Below are 20,807 nucleotides of genomic sequence, written 5' to 3'. Positions count from 1 at the left end.
AATTAAAATTAAATTGACTACAGTTTTAAAATTTTAAATCCGAACAAAATCAAATCCAACAAACATATAATTAAATTACTAATATTAAAATCATAAATTAAGCATATCTCATTCTTATGATAATAATATATTATTTATCTTGAACTAATACATTGTTTTATGAATGACATTATAAATATATTTATAAATTATTTTTTTATTTATCTATGTATAATATATTTTATAAATGCTGATTTTTAAAAATATCCTTACTATTTTTAAAAAAAACACCCTTATTATTTTTGAATTTGAGATATTTTTTATAAAAAAATTCAAGACTTAAAAGAGTTGACAATTTTTTAATTATTCAATCTAATACCTAACTAAATTCGATCCAATTAAAAGAGTTGACTTAAAAGGCAAACCCACTTCAATCTAACCGAATTAGGTTTAATTGAATTGAAAAATTAACAAAACTCAACCCAACTCGAATCACTTACGCCCTTAGTTTTCATAAACTTACATACAATAGATTTAAAAAAAAAAAAAAACCATGGGAAAATAACTAAAAAAGATAGCACATTAAGACAACCTATTTTGAGTTATCCAAAAAGAACATGACAAAAATGATCAGGTAGTTTAAATTTTCTTAACAGCACCCCCACATACATAGCATTGAACAGTTTATAACAGAAGTGTAAAACATCAGTTGAGCTAACTTCAAAATTACTTTTAAACAATCTTTCCCGGCAGAAATAAATAAAAATTTAGGTTTACACATAAAACAACTTTGTCTATTGAACACAACATGTCGTCCAGTCAAAGCCTCTAAAGGAGCAGTCAGCACAACTCAAGAAGCCCGTCATACCGAATATCAAAATTTCAAATTAACAGCTTCTCAATAGCATCCTGCACACCAACAAAATTAATTCAATTACAATCAAACCAATGAACTGTGAATTAAAACTTTCATCAACTTAATGACCGGTCCAGATTTTAACATTAACAATGATTAATATAGTTGGCAAATACACCAAAATTAGTAATGTAAAGCTGTGAATATGAATACCTTTAGTTGCTGAATTTGGGATTTCAGTTGACTTCCTTCATTAGTTGTTACAGAACATGCAATCACTGGCCGTGTGACTCCACATGCTCGCCCAAGGGCTTGCTTTGATGGGACGAATACATAGGGAACATTCTAAAAGATTCAAATAATCATAAAGGTACAGGTTACTTCGCTGCTATACAGATAAAAATCCCAGAAACATCATAGAATTGAAATGACAGAGGCTGGTGTGGTCAAGACCAAAGAAGAAGAAGAAATAAAGCTGAAATTAACATCTGAAGCTATCTAAACTTCACCAACACTGAGTCTGCTAATCCCAACTTACAAGGTGTAATTGATCACACAGTAACCTCAAACCACAGAATAAGAAAAATTATATTCATGTTCTTGGGGGTGTCTTACAGAAGAAAAGTCTCTTAATCTAACAAGGGCATAAAATCGTAAAGTGTGATCATTGAGGCATAAGGATCAAATCAGGTATCAAGCGTCACTAGGTAACAATGTCATTAGCCAAAAAATTATTCTGATTGTAATAAAATGAGACCAAAATTCATAGTTAAAAATCTAGTAGACAACTAGATAGGATAAGGTATGAAAATAACTTGTAAAAAGCCATGGCAGGGGTTACTGTAAAGATACAAAATTTCCATAAGCATATTCTGACAAGTTAGAGGGTCAGCATTACATAATGTATGAAAATAAAGAGGGTAAGCATTACATAAATGTTAAATACTGTACATGTACAGGCAGATAGTTACATTATTCAATAGCAAATGAAAAAAAAAATCTCAAATTATCAAATACAAAAGCCCTAAGCATCAGAAACTGTGAATTACACATATTACAACTGATAATTGACACGCACTATATGACTTTGGTGTATGTCTTCAAATCCTTTTTCTAGGCCTTAAAGCATGGCTAAATCATAAATTCCCCATTTCTTGCATCTGTCCAACAGGACCCATGAATATTCTAAAACTTGAATCTTTGGACTCTGCTAAAAACTTCACTCTGTATAAATAAATATGGTAGAAGAGGGGACTCAAGGACCACAATGGTAATACTAAAAGTAATACTCAATCAGGAAAAACCATTACACAATTTTGAATTTGGAACCAGTTGGCATGCTTAAATTTCGAAGGCAACTCCCTAATACTAAAGAGTGACCAATTGAAGTGCAAAGGCAAGTAAGTCATGAAGCATGGACTCTAACAAGGACACCGGACACAAAATGGACACTTCGACCCGGCTAATGTCTAAAAAACAGAACAAGGGGACACCAACAAAGAGATTCGTATTAAATAAAATATGAGTAACATATAACAAAATATCTAAATTTCATCTTTTTAAACCAACCTTCTATGTTATTTCCAGTGTATTAGTCGTGTAAAGGTGACGGTTTAAGTGCTTAAACCAACAAAAAGTAACTTTTGAATTAGACGCCTAATAAGAAGTGTTTGGATGTGTCTGGTGTCAGAAATGTGTCCGACACGGCAACATAGCAAGTAAGTAATATTTGAAGAGAAATTAATAAATTACCTTATCCTCAGCTAGGAGAGGAAGATGGAGAAGAATCTCAAGAGGCTCAGTGTCCGCGGCCATCACAACGAACTCAGAGATGCCTCTGTTCAGTGTCTTGGTCGCTGAAACAAATGAATTAACACCAGAATCAGACTTAACCAATTTTTAAAATATGCTGATTCTTTTTTCTTATCTAACTTACCTTCATTAGCACCCTTTTTGAGTTGCTTGTAGTTGGCAGCTTGTTGCACAAGATCCAGTATTGTTATTGCGAGTTGCGCATCGGCCAAAGGGTAAGCTTTTGGGTTCACTGTCTCTCCTGTCTGCAACAAAAAAAACAAACAAAACAGAAACAAATAAGAAATCTGAACATTCAGATAAAGAAGATAAAGATTCAATTGAGAAGAGAGCGAAGCGGAACCAACCATTTTTGGGGGGGTGTCGTTGATTGCAGGAGAAACAAGAAGAGGCTAACTAGGGTTTTGAAGAGAAACATCGAAGAAATAGAAATACTAGGGTTTAAGTAATCACGCACTCACACACACTCACAAAATCTTGGCCCTTCAATTCATCCTACGGCCCACAATTAATCCTTTGTGAATAATACAAAAGAGAGCTATAATAATAGTAATAATAATTCAAACCCAAAAAAGAATACTAATAATAATGAAAAAATTTATGGGTGTCGTTGATGTAATGACTTCTCCAATACTTTCATTAAAAAAATTGAAATTTTTTAAACTAATTTTCTACTACCCATGCTATTTAATTTCTAATCGTTAAAAAATTGACCTACAATAATATAAAAAATCCTAAATAAGATAAATATATATATATATATATATAATATAAATAAAGTGTATAAATTACACTAATTATATTTTTAAATACATTTTTTTATACTATATTGTTTTTGTTCGTTACAAATCATAATGTCTAAGTAAATTTGTTCTTCACTCTTAAAACAGCAACAAACAACTCATTATGGAAAAACTTAAGTTGGTTATATGTTATATAAAGTATAAATAACACAAATATATATATATATATATATATATATATATATATATATATATATATATATATATATATAAAGTTAATAAATTGCATCATATAATACATTTTGGAGCACCTACTTGTTGTATATATAGTGTTTTTGCTATGATACTCCAGTCACTTGCAGGAAGTGGCTTTAACTTTCTTTCTAAGGGTTTCATAGTAAATGGGTTAAGAAGCCTGCTTTTGCCTCTCATGAATCTACTCGACCACTTTGTAATGAGTGAGCTTTTGAATCCCATTGAAGAATCCAGTTATCGACTCAACAACTATTAATCTAAGCCAATTGAGTCAACAATTGTTGCTACAGCAAGCGATGTTCAAATAACTGTTGTTGGGATCTTTGCCACAAATGAAAACTCTTAAAGGTGCATCAAGAAAAAAAGGAGTTTAGCAATCGATGTTAACTTTAACTCCATACATAACCTTAACTTTAATCAATATCATTTTCATAATTTGAAATTGATAACAGAATTATATTCTTATTCAAATTGATATATATTTTTATCAAATTATGTTATGTTGTACACTGTTAAATTTATAATCTAAAATGTATTTGCATTCAAACTTTAGCCCTCCTTTTTACCAATTCGATTCCAGACATTTTCTATATGTTTCAAGTTTACTTCACTCCATTTATACACATTAGGCCTAAAGTTATAAACATTAGGTTTTTGTGTCCATTTGTCACAAATATGAATATTTTTTATGCTAGGGTAATAACTTGTGTCTGGTGATAAGATTATAATCTTTTACATTGTTATATTGTTATAATTTTTAATGAATTTCTTAGTAATTCTTTTACTTTATGTAAACATATGTTTATAAAGATTTAACTAACATATAAAAATTATTAATTTTAATATATGTTTAAATAATTTTACATTTGCATGTTATATGATCTTTTTTACAAAGTATGGCCTTTATAAAAGGTTTGTGTGTAACTTAAAAACATACATGGTTTTCATAAGAGATATTATTGATAAAAAAAATTATATTTTATAACTAATCATTAGTTTTTTTTCATATAAAATAAATTATTAACATTAATTAAAAAAATAGATTTGTTGACATTTGTAGTTATATGTTACAATAAAAATATGAATATAATGTTAGTACTACCTATAAATAATAATATTTTTTATGTAAGTATTTGTACAATATATATTTTAACTATTGTGATCTATCTATTGAACAATTTTTTTGAATAATTTTTGTCTCTATGATATACAATTTTATAATTGTTTTTTCAAGTGATTTAATTAAATTACAAGAGAAATAAAATTTAAGTTAAGTGTTTGAATGAATTAATTAATTGAAGAATTAGTGATGTTAAGCATGTATTCTATGTATATTAATGAGTTTTGGTGTGTTTGGGCCAAAAGGATGAACTTTTGATTTATGAGAAAGGTAGATGTGTTTAGTAGAAGCTAGGGTGCATAGAGAGAAGCTATAGAGTTACCAAAAACCTCTCATAAACCCTTAGAAACTTCTCACAACAAAATCTCATTTTCATTGATTTTCTCACCTCCAAGAAAAACAACATTGGAGAAGCTTAGAGTTTTTATGTTGTGCAAAAGAGAGCTCATTTCCTCACTCGTTAGTGTTTATTGATTGTTCCTAGGTGAGGTGAATCCCACTTTTCCTCTCTTTGTGTTCATTCTTGTTTTTCTCCATGAACACCCTTCAAAACTCTATGAAAATGTTCATTTCCAAGGTTTTAATGTGTTCTCTGTTGGTTTTGGAATTTAAAATGATATGGATGATGTAAAATTATTGTAGGAGTGAAGGAAAGCTTTCATTTTGGACTCAAAGTCTCTCTCTTTATTTTCTCTTCTTCATCTCAAAGTTAACTCATTGAGTTGATAGGTAAAGGAAGTTCATCCCTTTCTTATTTTGGATGTTTTGTAATGTTAGAAAATGTTTTGTTGAAACTTAAATCCATTGTTAAATATTTTGGATTGAAAGGAATGATTTTTTGATAAAAAGATGATGTCTTTGCTTAAAAATCGTAACTTTTTGTAGTTTTGAATCATTCTAACTAATTACATCATGTGATAATCAATTAAAATGAGTTGCAAAGGTTGATTTTGGATTTTGGGTTGATTGTAATTGATTAATTCGAGCCCACGGAATTTTTGGTTTACCCGAGCTATGCTGTAATCCATTACAATCAGTTATAATCAATTACAATGCCCAAAACTCGGTCATAGAGTATGATTTTGGAAAAGTGATCTTTATGAAAGTTGTAACTTTGGATGTTAGTTAACTAATGGCTTTGGTTACACTTAAAAATATTGTGTATAACTTTATAAATGATTAAATTAGTGAACAATGGTCAAGTTGTCGGTAGCAAGTAAAAGTTTCATATAGATTGTAATTTTAAACACAATATACTTTATATATGATTCATGGTTTAGTCTAAGATTTTATTGCTGCTAATTTATCATGTTGTTATTGAGAATATTGTATTGATGAGGAGATAATTATGTTGAGTGATAAATGTCTTGGGTTGTGTTGGTTGATTTCTTGATGATGATATGAGATGTGGCTGAGATGTTGTTGTTTTATAATTACAATTGGGTTTATGAGAGATCATGAGATTTATATCCATATGAGTTTTTGTGAGTTGTTTGCAGGAATTAAAGGCATTAGAATGTCTTGTTATGCTTACTGAACTATAGGTGAATTTATGGGCGTGATGATCACATGATGAATGGCAAATCTATGATATTATAACATCTTATGGTTTGGATATTGATGAATGAATGTATGATGACGTATGATATTGGTTTGAATGATCATAACATACATGCATTGATGAATGTCATTGCATGTGAGTAGACACATAAGTTGTGAGTAGCCGATGGACCCTCAACCTAGTGCTGGAGGTTTTCGTGATGGCTAACGTCAAATGAACCTATAGAATGAATGAGTGAACGAATCCCTCAATAAGTTAAGGTGATGCAATCCTACCCCGCAAGGACATTGGATAGAAGACTCCAAGAAGATTGAGTTAGAAATGCAAGAGAAGGCCCTAGGGTTCTCATGAGCCTTAGGGTAGATTTCGGGCCTATGGACTAAGTATGAGCCCACTTATCTTTGTACATATTAGATTAAGGTTTCATTATTTTTTTGGGCCTTGTATTTAGGGTTCCACAATATAGGTAAGGTACCCTAGAAATGTATGATTTTTCAGTCCTTGTATTTTAGGGCACCTAGACTAGTTTTTGTATTAGGGGTAGTTTTGTAATTTCACATACATTAAGTGAATATTTGATGTGTGTGGTTGGAAATAAATTTAATTGAATTGGGAGAAGCCCAATCCAATTAAATTTTAGAGGGGGAGGTGAGCATTTGCTTGCTACACCCCATTGTCACATCATATAGTCACATTTTGTGCATGTCCTTCATGCTTTACATGCCTCATGACACCTAAGTACACTTAGTGGAGAATCTTGGACTTGATCTTGGATTAGTAGGCTGAACCATAGGTAAAATTCACTAATCATAATTAGTGAAATTTTGACTCCAAAATTTGGCTCCACAAATTCAATTTCAAATTCAAGTGAAATTTGAATAAAAATTCAAATTTCCCTCCAATTTTGTGTGACACTTAGAGTTCATGTGTGTGCTTTTTTTGAACTTTGATAATTTGAAAATTAAACTTCATGCTCTTCTCTTCAGAGCTCTTTTAGAGCAAAAAATTTCGTGCTCTTCTTTTCATCTCCCTTCATTCATCTTCTTCTTCCTCCAAGCTCTTATACATGGCCTCCTATGGTGGTGAGCTTCTTCTAGACTCATCTTCTCCTTGAAGTGGCATCTCCTCTCTCTCTTCCTTCTCCATTCCGCTGCCATTCATCTTCCAAGAAGCAAATAAATCCATTGATGAAGAAGATCCTAGGCCTACAAGCTCCAATGGAGCTTACATCATAAGGTCTTTACAAGCCTTACCGAGATAAGTCACTACCCACGTTCATTCATTTTCGTTAAAACCACACTCCTCCATAGAATTAATTCAAGTCTCCCCGAATGGTTAGATCATAGAGTATGACTATGTTAAGAGATGTACTTGAGTTAATCACTCAAAGGTGAAGTCTTCCAAGAGTAAAGAATCAACATGACATAACATGATAGTTAGACATGAGCATTAATATTTGTGACTTGAGAATAATATTGTTACTTGATCAATTGTATAATCACATTAATATTGGAAATGTGAAGGATTTTCTATGTATCTTGTGAAATGGTGATCTTATGTTGTTTTCAATCATATGATATTTTTTTTTCAAATGAAATTACCTTTGCATTTTTTTGTTGAATTGTGATGATTGTATCATTTGATACAAGAGCAGATTATAATGTAACTTCTGAGTAGTATGTCACTCAGGGTAAGGCAAACGTTGTGATGGACTTAGGGGTGAGATCCGACCTTTAGTCATCTATTTATGCTCTGTCATAATGGGGACTAGATTAAGGTCTAGATGTGATTTTAGATCTATGTTGTATTTATTTTCTTAGTGGGACCCTTGAGATTTGTTTATGGTATTTTGATTATGTATTGTCTTGGGCACATGTAACTTTATGTTTTAGGCCTGGAGAACTTTTTATGGGTAAAGTTTATTTGACATGTTTATATTCATGAAAATATTATGCGTATTTTCATTAATTTAAACTAATTCAAAAGTATTATAAGAAGTAAAAATGAATCTTTCCATATTAAAATATTGATGTTTCATGTAATGACATTCAAGGTTGTTACACAATTATCCATCAGATATAGTTACTTGTCTACTATATATAAAAAGATTTGATTTTATGTGATGATATGACCTAATAATTACATATCCATTTTCTCTAGAAATACTAAATGTATTATTTAATTAAATTATTAATTCATATCAATATTATTTTATTATGTAAATAGAATCTATTTTATTATTCATTTCATTAGAGTTATATTCAATTATTTTTCTATTAAATATAAATAATTTTATTTTTATTTAATTAATTATTTCATTCTTTTTTTAGTATCTTTAATAATGATTATAATATTATTTAATGATGTATTACGAAAAATGATCGATTAGTTTATTTTTTTCTTTTTTAGTATTCTTTAGTTAATAATATATCTATTTTAGACAATATATATTAAGTTATATCGGTTTTTGCATAGCAAGGATAAACTCATTTTTATATCATATAATTAAAAATTATAAAAATGAAATATAAAAAAGAAATATTAGTAGCACCTTAGAGGAATTGTAATTCAACGTTAAGCAATTTAGCTTTCATTTGAGATTGTTTTGCGCATGCGGATATATATGAATTAAATTTCTAGCCAATTTGCCACAAGTAGCAATTTTTTTGTCTTGCTTAATTTGTCAAACCCCACACTTCCAATTTCTCTGCAAGTGCCTAAACTCGGACAAATTTACAAGACGTTGATAAAACAATGTTTAACATTTTCTAACTGCTTCAAATTTACAAGAATTATTATTTTATTTGATAATTTTTTTTCTTTATTTTGTTATAAGTGAGTAAATATATAGTTTTTTTTTATGTAACTGTTAAATGACTACGTTTATAATGTTTTATAGATATGACGTGTTTGAATTACTCAAAGTTATATTTTGTTGCTTTTAATGTTATGTTTAGATGTATTTATTGTCATATTTGAGTGATTTAAAAATAAATTCTCAATTTACTCAGAATAATTTATTGACTTTATATATAAGTTAAGTGTGAATAATGAATGAAGGTATAAATATATAGGTATGAAAACGAAAGTTAAAGTCAGGGTGTTGTTAATTAATGTCCTTAGAACCTTAGTTAAGGAATTAAAATAAAAAATATTTATTATATAAATTATAAAAAAACAAAAAAATAATAAATAATATAATTTTTCATCTTTTATTTAAAATATTTATATTTTAAATTTCTTAATCAATACCAAACATTAATTATCATAATTATTATTCTCATAGATACTAAGACCCTATTCATTGTGATCCATACTCATGAGGCTCAATGCAATGATGGGAGCATATATGTGTAAATATTGTGCCCGGCACAAGCAAGAAGCACGTCACTTCGTTGCTGAAAGGGTTGGATTATTTCACCACTAAAGAAACATAAAATCAAATGGGACCCCTTTATGATACCCTTAAGATAGCCACTGTGGAACAAACAAAGGAAGAACCAACCCAAAAACGTGTCATTTGTTGGCTTTTCTATTGCTTCTCAGACATTATCCTAGTTTCCACGAGATAATGCTCCCATTTTACCTCTCATAAATGTGAAGCCTATTGTAATAGGATAAACCTTGAGGGTAATAGTTAGTGCCAACTTCTATTATTTAAATTGTCAAGATAAAATTTTATTTTTATTAAAAATACACTTATATATATCTAAAATATACTTAAACTAATTACATTAATTAAAATGAGTAAAACTAGAATTGCATCCCTCCCGTATGATGTCATATCCAAATCTCGTGAATAAATCATTTAAATTTTTTAGCAAAAGGTAATTATCAATAAAACTAATATTCTCTTTATTCCAAAATAAGTATTACATTTGAGAAAAAAATTATCTCAAAATAAGTGATGCATTCGACTTTTCAATGTGATATTAATATTTTCAATGTGATATTAATATTAATGTTAGTTTTGTAAAATCACTATTATTATTTATTTATTTATTAATTTTTTTATTTATATAAAATAAATTAAGAAAATACTTATATTGAGATGAAGAAAAATATATTTTCAGCTATAACATAGTAAAAAAAAATACATGGTACTTAAATTTTTCTCTGTTGTATTATATTCATTTTCAGAGAATCATAGTACAAGGGGAAAATAACAGTAGAATTATGATGACAGACATTTAGATTTTTTATGTTGTCAAGAAGAGATGATAAAAGCAGAAAATTTACATCTTCATTACTGCCATAAAAGCATATGGGGGGGTTCATGTTTTTCCATGGACTTGTTATCATTTCCTTATCCATGAACTTGTTATATATAGAAATTTATCTATTGTTGTTGTTTGGTCGCAGTAATATGGCTAAAATTTCAGAGAAGTGAGGACGTTTGGAAGGGTTGTTGTTCCAGCACTTTGTCATAATGTATTTTAGAGTTTGTTGGCAGTCTTTTGGGATTTCAGGTCGAAGGCCACATGCAGCAATGCCAACTGCTGCTTGCACAGGTGAAAATGAAGAATAAGCTGTCTCACCAGTTACCATCTCCCAAATTACCATCCCAAAACTATAAACGTTACTCATCCATGTCTCTGTCACATTCTCTGGGTCCCCTGCAATTATCTGATCCCAGCCCAACAAAAATGAGACTAAAACTAGTCAGCATGTGTACAACGAAAAAAAAATATTTGAATAAAATAAATAGTATATGCATCAACAATGTAAAGAATTTTTACATTATTATTTAATCATAAATTATCACGTATGATAACTTAATTGACTTTTATAGTAATTATTTTAAAAGTCATTTTAAGAATAACTTTTGATTAGTTGCTGGTGTGAAACTTTTTACACTAATAATACATAAAAATTAAACTCTAAAAAAATTTGTACTAAAAAACCAAAACTAAGAAAAAAATTTAAAACTGTTTCTAAAAGTTAACTTTCCTTTTTTTTTCCTTTCAATTTTCTTTTCAACCAAACAAAAAAATGCATTACTATTCATATTTTCCTTCCTCTCATCCAAACAAAACATAGTGCAAGAAAATTATTAATAATGGATAGATCCTTGCAAAATTTTAAATCTACAATATACTCCAAAAGGGAGTATAATCTATCACTAGTTTTCATTCTTCAAAGACAATATCATGCACTCAACACTCCAAAAGGGGAAAAAAAGAAGTCTAGATACAAAATCATCAGCACATATTAGTACACAACTACACATCTATTATAGTGGCAACTTGTCATCTCACTCATTTTTGTGTGTAGGTGGCCTGGGTCACGCAAAATGAATGTTTGTCACATACACACGTGAATTGGTGTGTTTGTAAGTGATATGTAACGAAATTTTCTCTTGTAAGACTTGCTAATAAAGCATGACAACCAACTTGTTTATCCACAACAATCAAATAATCACTCTTGTGAGAAAAAAACTTCGGACATGTGTTTCTATTCAGTACTCACTTTTTCTCTTTGAATGAATGGCTTTAGTGGATAGCTTTTGTATGTTTTTTTCTGCCTGCACACGAGGTGTGAGGGATTTCTGAGTACCTTTATCAGTAGGACAAATAGCTAGAGTGCTGGGGCAAAGATCATGTTAAAGGTTTAAAGCCTTAGGACATGCGGGCTCCAGCGCGGCATTAATTATGGTATAATTGGCATTGCACAAGCACACTTATTTTCCTAATGATATACACGAGTGCTTAAATAAAGGTAAACACAACAAAGTGAAAGCAAGAAAACAATTATTAAGACATGTTAGGCATGCTCAAACAATGATGCCAGGACAAGTGACGTAAAGTTTCTTTTAAAATGTTAGTTCAGCATTGCTTTTCATACAATGGATCTAAACAGCATTCTTTGGGACAATAAAGCACACAAAAGTTACTCTAAATTGCTCTCTAGTTGAATATCTAGTATGTCTTTTTCAAGGTGTACTGAAACATGAAGAACAGACAAAAAAGATAAAAGGGCTAAAACGCTTTAGACTGGAATTTGTCACTGAACTAGCTAGTGTATGAGGGCAAACAGAGAAACCAGGCAGAGAGAGAGTGAAGAAAATTTAAATTACAATTGGATCCTACTCCTATACATTACTGTTGCTGAAACATCATTTAGGAGAATCAACATATTATAGACACTAAACTTTACAAGGCAGACAGTAATAACATATCTGTCATTCTTCCTTGAACACATGCAGGATACATTGAATGTTTTAAGAAACTTCATTAGTGCCAAGCTGGTAGACATAACTTCTTTTTCAGGGTAAGAAGGGGTAGAGAAAATGGCTCGAGCCAATGTTTGAATACTAGGTGCTACAGTGCAGTCAGTGCTGGTAAATTGGTAAAGTTCTAAAATTCCTGGAGGAGTACACCAAGTTGGCCAAATAAGCATCACAAGCAGACAATCATTTTCATTTCCACGTTGGAGAGATTTCGATCTTATAATTTGTGCCAAAGTCATAAATTTCTAACCAAATCAGTGAGAATAAAGTTGGTGCATATAGAAAAAGTTTTATTGATTGAGGATGCATATAGCGAATCCATGAGCATAGGATAGGAGCATTAGTATTTTTGCACCTTATGTTTAGAAAAAGCAGACCATTACATGTCAAAAGATTTTCTGGAGCAGCAGGTAAAAAGCATATAACACATTGTCATCTATTATCTTACCTAAAAGCCAGGAGGATTTAGATTAGGTGTGTAGGTCTAGGTGTCAAACTATTGAGAAGGAGGGGCCCTATCTTTTAAAAAGAATAGATACCACATTGTGATCCTATTCTTCACTTTTTATTTTCTTATAAAGAAAAAGCTGGTCAGCTGGAGAATATTTCGGACTATGCATGGCAAAAACACTACAGAACTACATATGACTATGGAACATAATCCTGTGACACAATGTTGCACAATTGCAACAAGTATTTTGCTAAATAAAATGAGGGTGAATGAATAGGGACAAACCTCGGGAGCTAGCCACCTATAACCATCAGTTTCATACTCCATTGCTTCTCCAACACTTTTGCAGGCAGTGACTATACCCATGTCTCCCAAGCAAGCATTCCCATGCCTATCCAACAGAATCCTCGGTGTATTAAGGTCTCTATATGCAACACCATGGTCATTCATAAACTTGATCCCTTCAGCCACATCAACAGCAATCCTCACAATATCCTTAGTCTGAAGCTTCTTGTTCTTCATCATCAAGTCGTGAACAGATCCACCTTCCATGAACTTGGTCACCACACACAACCCATGATTATCATCCACACAAATACCACAGAACTGCAGAATGTTTCTATGACCACAAGTCATGAGTTCCAGCAGATCCTTGTGGAGCTCAAACTCATAAGAATTCCCTTTATCACACCCCTTCAGCTTCTCAATCTTAACCCTCTTCCCCAAATACACTCCCTTAAACGAATTCGGCCCAATCTGCTCAACAAACTCAACACTATCTGAGTTCAACAACCATTTCTCAATCTCATCCCCACCTGACTTTATGGTCTGCCATTCGTCCACTGACACAACAAAAGATGAAGAAGGCAAAGGCACCTGAAGCTGAATCCTTTGGCCTGAATTCTCAAACTCCTTCCCACGGTAACCATCACTGATTTCTTCTTCAATCTCCACAAGGTCTCCCCCTTTAGAATTCTCCTCTTGGCACCCACAAAGCCCAAAGGGAAGCTTGACAGCACCGGTTTTCGGCCTCTTCATGGCAAACTTCAAAGCACTTTCAACCCTGGTCCTCACCAACTTATCATGCCCAGATTGAACCACAAGAAGCACAACCCCCAAGGTGAAACCCTTCTTCTCAAAGATCTGCATCCTCTTGCAGCAAATGGAGGAACTATCCAACGCACCGGACATCGCAGGCCACGAAATCGGAGAGTTGCAAGCAAACGTGAGCCTCAAAGCAGACCCCTGAACCTCGTAATCACACTCCTCTTGAATCAAAATCGCAGGCTGGTCACTCTCTGAAGCTTGCTCCATCAACTTTATGTGAAGAAACACATCCTTCATATCAAACTCCGCCTGTGCATAACTGCAAAACAACGAATAAAAAATATGAGAAGAAGCCAAAAATACAAAACACCCATGATTCCATAACTCGTGTTTATTGACTTTTTAAGTTGTTCAAAGCTAAAGCAGTAAGCTCAAAGTTTTTAGAAATAGTCAGTGACCGTGATTTCAGCCTTGACGTTTTTATGGTGTTTGTCTGTCACCGCAATTGTGGTTACATCAGTCACATTCGTTCGCAATATCGAAAAAGAAAACCACAATTTAAAATAAAACCATGAGTGAACTTAGGAGAGTGTAGAAATGCAAAAAAAAAAAAAAGAAGAAGAAGAAGAAGAAGCAAAACCCATGATGGAAAAATGAAAAGTAGAAATCAAGATCAAGCATTGGTGTGAAAAGACGGGTGATTGGCATCAAGGTTTCAAAAAAAACAACTCAATTTCAGTTTAGTCACACGTCAAGATTTTTAATAAAGTCTCCACCGCAATTACTTTTGCTGTAACAGATTTTTTTTTTTTCTGCAATATCAAGGATTGCGAAGAAATTGTAATTGTAACAGCAACTACAGTCATATCAGTCACACATCAAGATTTTTAATAAAGGCTCGGCCGCAACTGCATGACGACCACAATTGCCGCAGCAGATTTATTTTCTGTAATATCAAGAATTGCGACAAAATCTGCAACTGCGATGGCTACAGTTAGTTAAAAAAACTAACTTAGGATGCCATTTTGTTAAGGAACCTGAGGGGCAAGGAATCGTAATGCTTGCGAATGTTGGACATGAGCTTCTCAGGGAGCTGGCTACCGGGGTAGAGCTGAGTAAGATTGCGAACAACGCTTCCCCACGCGAGCTTCCGGGAAGAAGCATCGGCTTTGGAAGAAGGCGGAGAATCGAGGTTGAGGGAGTTTCTAAAGGAAGCGATGGCTTCGGAGACGTTGCGAGTGAGCTTCTGGAGCTTCTTGTGGACGGGGATGGCGGAGGAAGGGTCTTTGTTGTTGTTGTTGTTGGGGGTGGAAGTGGTGGTGGTTCCCTCGGATCTGTGGTGGGTGCGCATGAGGACTTGCTCCACCGTGTCGTCGTCGGTGGAGGTGGCGGCGGCGGCGGTGGTGCGGCTGGACCAACATTCTAAGGCTGCGGCCATTGTTGGACTGGTGAGTTCAGAAGAGGGAGAGGGGAAGATGGTGAAAGTGGTGGTGTGGAAAGTGAGTGATGAGGTTGAGGAGTAATAAGTAATAATAAATGGGTGTAATCATTTTTGTAATGTAACCGTCGGATATTTTATTGCTACTTTTTGAGGTAAATCGGCAAAAAGAAACTTTGTGGTAGCAGGGATAACAATACAATAGCTGCTTTTAAAGTATCCTCAACTCCATTTTAGTAAAAACAAAATTAAAAATTTAGAAAAAGTAATTAGTAGGTCATAGTGTCTTGCAATATGGAGTATATAACATCCTAAGAATTTTTCTTTTTTGGTTTAAATACCCTCGAATCCCTATGGTGACACTTATTTTTTAATTGGGTTAAATATGTTTTTGGCTTATGCCAGTTAGTATTTTTTTTATTTTTATAAGTTTTTTTTTTAATTTTAGTTTTTGTATGTTTGTGTTTTTTTAATTTTAGTTTTTGTAAGATATTTTATTTATTTTTAGTTTGTGTAAGTTTATTTTTCTTTTCAATTTTGATTAATGTAACCATAAATTTATAGGGACTATAAATACAAAAATTAAAAAAATTACATGAACCAAAATTAGAAAAACATCAACTACACTGGTTAACAAAAAAAAAAACATTAACTTATAAAAAATAAAATTAGAAAAATAAATTTACATAAACAAAAAAACATTAATTTACATCAACCAAAAATATTTTTTTTTTCAATTTGATACTAGTAGATTTAAATATACTTATTTGATTTTTATTTTTATAGTTTAACTTTTTCTTTCTAATTTGGTCCTTGTTGTGAGATCGAGATCACTGCTACGGGTGTTTGTTCGATCAATGACGTGGCTTTTAAGTGTTGTTTTGGGTGGTGGTGTATTGCGATTGTAGAAGGTAATTTAGGGGTTGATGAACAGTAAAAATAGTAACATGTCGTCAAGAGCAGAGAAGGCAAGTTCAATGAGTAGGAGTAACATGTCATGGTTGAACAAATGATGTTTAGGTGATTTTACGGCGATGACCAAATTGGATATAAAAACACTAACTATGAGAACTAAATTGGCATGTTTTAAATTATAAGTACCAAATTAAAAAAAAAAAGTGTAACTATAGAATCAAAAGATTATTTAAACTATATTTTTTTTATTTAAGTCTTATATGCACCTCATATGTTGACATGTTGTTAATACGGTTGAATTTTGATTCTTTAAATAGGTTTTGAGTTTGAGTTTTATAAATAATCAACAAGTAGTATCTCATATTTTTTTATTTTATTTTAAGATAATAATTTATTTTGTGTTTTATTTTAAAATTAAAATTATAAAAAATAAAAAATATGTCCTTCTACCTTTGAAAATGGTTATAAATAAATAAATTTTAATTGTTAACAAAATATCTATTTTCTTCTCCTAATCTCACAAGTTGATTTTCCTTTATATGTTTGAAAATATCCATTTCAATTTAGGGACCCATAACCTCTATCTCTATTCACTCTCTTTTAAACTCGACAGCCTCAATCCTTCTCATTGGCCTTAATCTTTTGAAGGAATTAGCCTCTTATTGCACCTCAACTCACTTCTCAACACAAACTTGCCTTGTCTCCATTGACATGCATTTCCATCGTACGCCATAAAAGCAAGGTGCTTGCATTATGTTAGGTTCTTCAATTTTCCTTGCTAAGGACTTCTGAATAGAAGAGCTTAGTTCAATTTTCGGAATTTAACATTTTAAATCAATTTTTTTCTTTTCAATCTAACTAAGTGTGGCATGTCAAATATTAGTCATCGAATGTTTTAAAAGAAAATCAAAGGATAAATTGGTCAAAGTTTTCTTAAGTCATGGTCGCATAGATCGTCAATAAACTAACTTAGTAATTTATTTGAGATAGAATCATACTGCAAAACAAAAAATAATTCAATTAAAAAAAAAAGTAAAAACGTCCCATTTATGGTCAAACTAGTTGAGCATGTTGGCTGTTGCGCTTTAGTTTAATTTTAAAAATATTGTTTTTATGGACAGTATTAAGTTTTTCATATGTCAAATTTTAAGGGTGCAGTACTCATGTTTGGTTGGCTGCATGTGCGAGTCAGAGAAATTAACTTAGTACAATTGTCTCCAAGGATTGATTGGGGGTGTCCTTGATGCAAACCAAAAATTTGGTGCAATTGGCATAAATTTATATAAGGAAATATATATGATTTTATGTGTGCAAGGGTGATAAAATATTAAGATTATGAAAAATGACAGGAACATTTTTTTTTTATAGAGATAACACTAATTATTTATTGGAAATAATTGTGCTTGAGTTGGATGAGATCAATATAAATTAACAATACATTCTTTTGAATTTTTTTTATTATTGATTGAAATTTATTAAATTAGTACAAAATTTAGTTGATAACGTTTCTTATTTAATATATATCTCCTATAATTTTTAATAAAAAAATGGATTCAAAAGTATATTATTAAGACTTTAAATTTTACATTAACATCATATCTAAATTTAAATACTTTGAGGTTTTATTAGTATCTTTTTATATTTAAAGTATTGTTTGCTTAAGTATTTCACGGATCGTCATAATTTTATTCTTATAAAATATGTCTTTGTGGGTTATAAGAAAAAAAAATATAAATAATCTTTAACTTTAATTCTTAAATGATCTAAAATTTTATGACTATGGAAACAAATTTTTAATCAAAACTAATGAATTAAAGCAGTCCAAGTCTTTCTTGTAACAGCAATATTTGGGTTCAATTTGAGTGCCTTTCCTTGGTGTAGAAGGCAATCAACTGTATTAAAAAGGAATAATTTGTATATTTTTCCAAGTCCTCATGTTGTTGATTGATTAGATAGTGATGAGGCCCTTGGTAGAAAGATTACATAAGAGAGGGAGGGGAAAAGAAGAAGGTGATGCAAATCCATTTAAACAGAACTGAAGAAGGGAGAATGAGTGAATGCATGGTAATGCACTGATTAGATGGTCACATTGATTGAATGAAAGTGGGGTTTGATAGGATGCTAAAGTTGTTGGCACATGTGACCCACATCCTACATAAAATCAATTAATAATGGGCCCTTAATTAGGGCAATCAATTTCTTGACAAATTACTTGCATTTTTGTTTCGACTTATTTTTCTTTCCTTTGGGTCCACTTTTCAGACAATGAATCACTTTCTCTCTACTTTTTTCAGTGCAATAAATAACCTTTAAAAATCTTTAACTTTCAACTAAATTTATTCTTTTGGAAATGAGAACTTTTAAGATAAAATGTTTCAAATAAATTAGGATTAATGGTGGTTTTTTGTTCATGTAAAATTCACAATCCTTTTGTTTTTATTCTTGATTTTTAAAATCCTATTTTTCATCCTTATTGTGGAAAACGTCCATCTCCAAACTTGGCATATTATTAGGGATGAAAGTTGAACGCAAGAACAAAAAATAGAAGTTTTACAAGTTGGAAGTAAAAACTAAAGATTGTCAAATTTACATGGACGTTATTTATTTGCAAAAGTTTTAATTCATCAAAAATAAAAATAAAAACAACACGTTCTTTATTTATTAACAGATAAATCACGTTATTTAATTAAAAAAAGATTTATATTTCTTACAGAGATAGATCATGATATTTATTTACTTAAAGATAGATAGGTCACAATCCAAATTTTTTTTAAAAAAATATTACCTTCTTTATTTGCTTCTTTTCTCAATTTTTTCTATTTATTATGTTTTATGAAGATATTTGAATGAATATTTAATTTAAGTACTATTCTATTTTCAATCAATATTTTATTTATCAATTTTTTATAAATTAATTAAAATATAAGTAATGAATATGAGTATGAGTATTTAGGTACCAATCAGAAAATTAAGTATTAAAATTACTATTTGTATTTGTGTGAATATGAATTTGTATACGAGAATTTTTGTAAAGTGTGAGTATGAGAGATTATATCCAATTCATCTCTACTAACAATGTTGTTAGTGACTTATTTGGTGGAAAATTAAAAATTGATGTAATATTAATTTTAGACGAATCAATATAACTTTATGGTGTTCACTGTCTTTTCTCATCTTTTTTTGTTTCTCTAAGTTTTTACCTATCTCTTGATGGAAAATTTCATCAAAACATTATAGACTTTTTTTTTTTGGCATTATATAAACCTTATTTTACAACTTGTATACGACGATCCAATTTTTTAATGTCAAACCTTGTTGCATAAAAATGGATTTGCGAAAAAGTTTGAAAACACGATTCACCTCTTTTTATTTTTCTTTAATGTTTTTCATAGTTTTACATATAAAAAAAAATCTAAAAAACTACTTATATAGGACTAGAATAAAGTTCATAAATAATTTGAAATTATATACTATGTCAGTAGACCATGTTAGGTAACAAAGGTTCAATCTTGTTGAGAAATTGTCTTTTGAAATTCTTTTTTTTTTTTTTTGTAGAGGCTTTGCTTTTATGAGCAATACTAATTTAATGGTTCTATCTTCTAAGAATGTATTTGTACAAAAAGGATTTATAAATGGATTTTGTGAAAAATTGGTTTATAAAAAAAAAAAAATAGACTGAAAATGATTTTAAAATTAGTGTGAGAAATGTTCTTTTTAGCCAATTCTAAAAAAGATGTGCGAAATATATCTAAAAAAAAGTATAAAAATGTCTAATAAAAAAACATTCTCCATACGAGATATGCCAATGCTAGTAGATAAAAGTAGATATGATCATCACGATAAAACTTGATATGTAAGATTAGTCCATATAGCTAAAAGATATATTGAGTTAGTAAATAATTTCTTCTATCTCTGCCTAAGTAGAGTAGAGTCACACCCTTTATTTTCCTATCTCTATTTCTATGAGCTGAAATCAAAGCTTTAATTTTCTATTTTTTTTAGTAATCATTTGAGTAAGTCTTTAATGAGCTCCGCGATAACAAGACTCTCCTCATTGGATACATGAGGCTCGGTGTAACAAACTATATAATAACCATGAGTTTTTGATTGTTCAGTAACTAGGAATAAAATTGCTACGGCAAGTATAGATCATAATATTTTTCCTATAAATCAGGTTGGTAGTAAACATCTTTATTGCCCGACCCCAATTTGTGAATTTTTCTTTCTTCTGTGCCTCAATGTCATTGTTTTCAACAGATTGTGAAATAGTCATTCCAAGACATTGTTGAAACCCACCTTTCTTGGTAGACCCTTATTTTTTTTACCATTTTCTTATATATATATACCTTACTTTTTTAATAATATGTCTTTTTATTTTTTATAAAGTTTAATGGTCGTGCA

At 30.8% G+C, this 20,807-nt stretch overlaps 2 protein-coding genes across 2 annotated transcripts; both read right to left on the bottom strand.

Moving 5' to 3' along the window:
- Nucleotides 1–617: 617 nt before the first annotated feature.
- On the bottom strand, nucleotides 618–3,111 carry LOC100798912 (NHP2-like protein 1). The gene is made up of 5 exons (XM_003544848.5): nucleotides 2,995–3,111; nucleotides 2,772–2,892; nucleotides 2,588–2,691; nucleotides 1,049–1,180; nucleotides 618–888 (listed from the first exon to the last, which is right to left on the bottom strand). Exons 1-5 carry the CDS (start codon nucleotides 2,995–2,997, stop codon nucleotides 862–864), a joined length of 387 nt encoding a protein of 128 aa, XP_003544896.1. The 5' UTR covers nucleotides 2,998–3,111; the 3' UTR covers nucleotides 618–861.
- A 7,316-nt stretch (nucleotides 3,112–10,427) lies between these two features.
- Nucleotides 10,428–15,633, bottom strand: LOC100798384 (mitogen-activated protein kinase kinase kinase 10). The gene is made up of 3 exons (XM_003544847.5): nucleotides 15,091–15,633; nucleotides 13,292–14,372; nucleotides 10,428–10,952 (listed from the first exon to the last, which is right to left on the bottom strand). The coding sequence occupies exons 1-3, from the start codon at nucleotides 15,489–15,491 to the stop codon at nucleotides 10,662–10,664; spliced, it is 1,773 nt and encodes a 590-aa protein (XP_003544895.1). The 5' UTR covers nucleotides 15,492–15,633; the 3' UTR covers nucleotides 10,428–10,661.
- Nucleotides 15,634–20,807: the final 5,174 nt, after the last annotated feature.

Source organism: Glycine max, chromosome 14 (assembly GCF_000004515.6).
Source record: "Glycine max cultivar Williams 82 chromosome 14, Glycine_max_v4.0, whole genome shotgun sequence".
NCBI classification, from domain to species: Eukaryota; Viridiplantae; Streptophyta; class Magnoliopsida; order Fabales; family Fabaceae; genus Glycine; species Glycine max.
The sequence above is the reverse complement of the archived record's forward strand: the minus strand, read 5'-3'. Positions and strand labels throughout refer to the sequence as shown.

Coding starts and splice junctions, on each gene's coding strand:
- LOC100798384 (XM_003544847.5), bottom strand. CDS start 15,491: ATGGCCGCAGCCTTAGAATGTTGGTCCAGCCGCACCACCGCCGCCGCC. Junction 14,373..15,090: donor TACGATTCCTTGCCCCTCAG/GTTCCTTAACAA, acceptor GTTGTTTTGCAG/TTATGCACAGGCGGAGTTTG. Junction 10,953..13,291: donor ATAGGTGGCTAGCTCCCGAG/GTTTGTCCCTAT, acceptor GGCTGGGATCAG/ATAATTGCAGGGGACCCAGA.
- LOC100798912 (XM_003544848.5), bottom strand. Junction 2,692..2,771: donor CAAAAAGGGTGCTAATGAAG/GTAAGTTAGATA, acceptor CATTTGTTTCAG/CGACCAAGACACTGAACAGA. Junction 1,181..2,587: donor CTCTCCTAGCTGAGGATAAG/GTAATTTATTAA, acceptor TGAATCTTTTAG/AATGTTCCCTATGTATTCGT.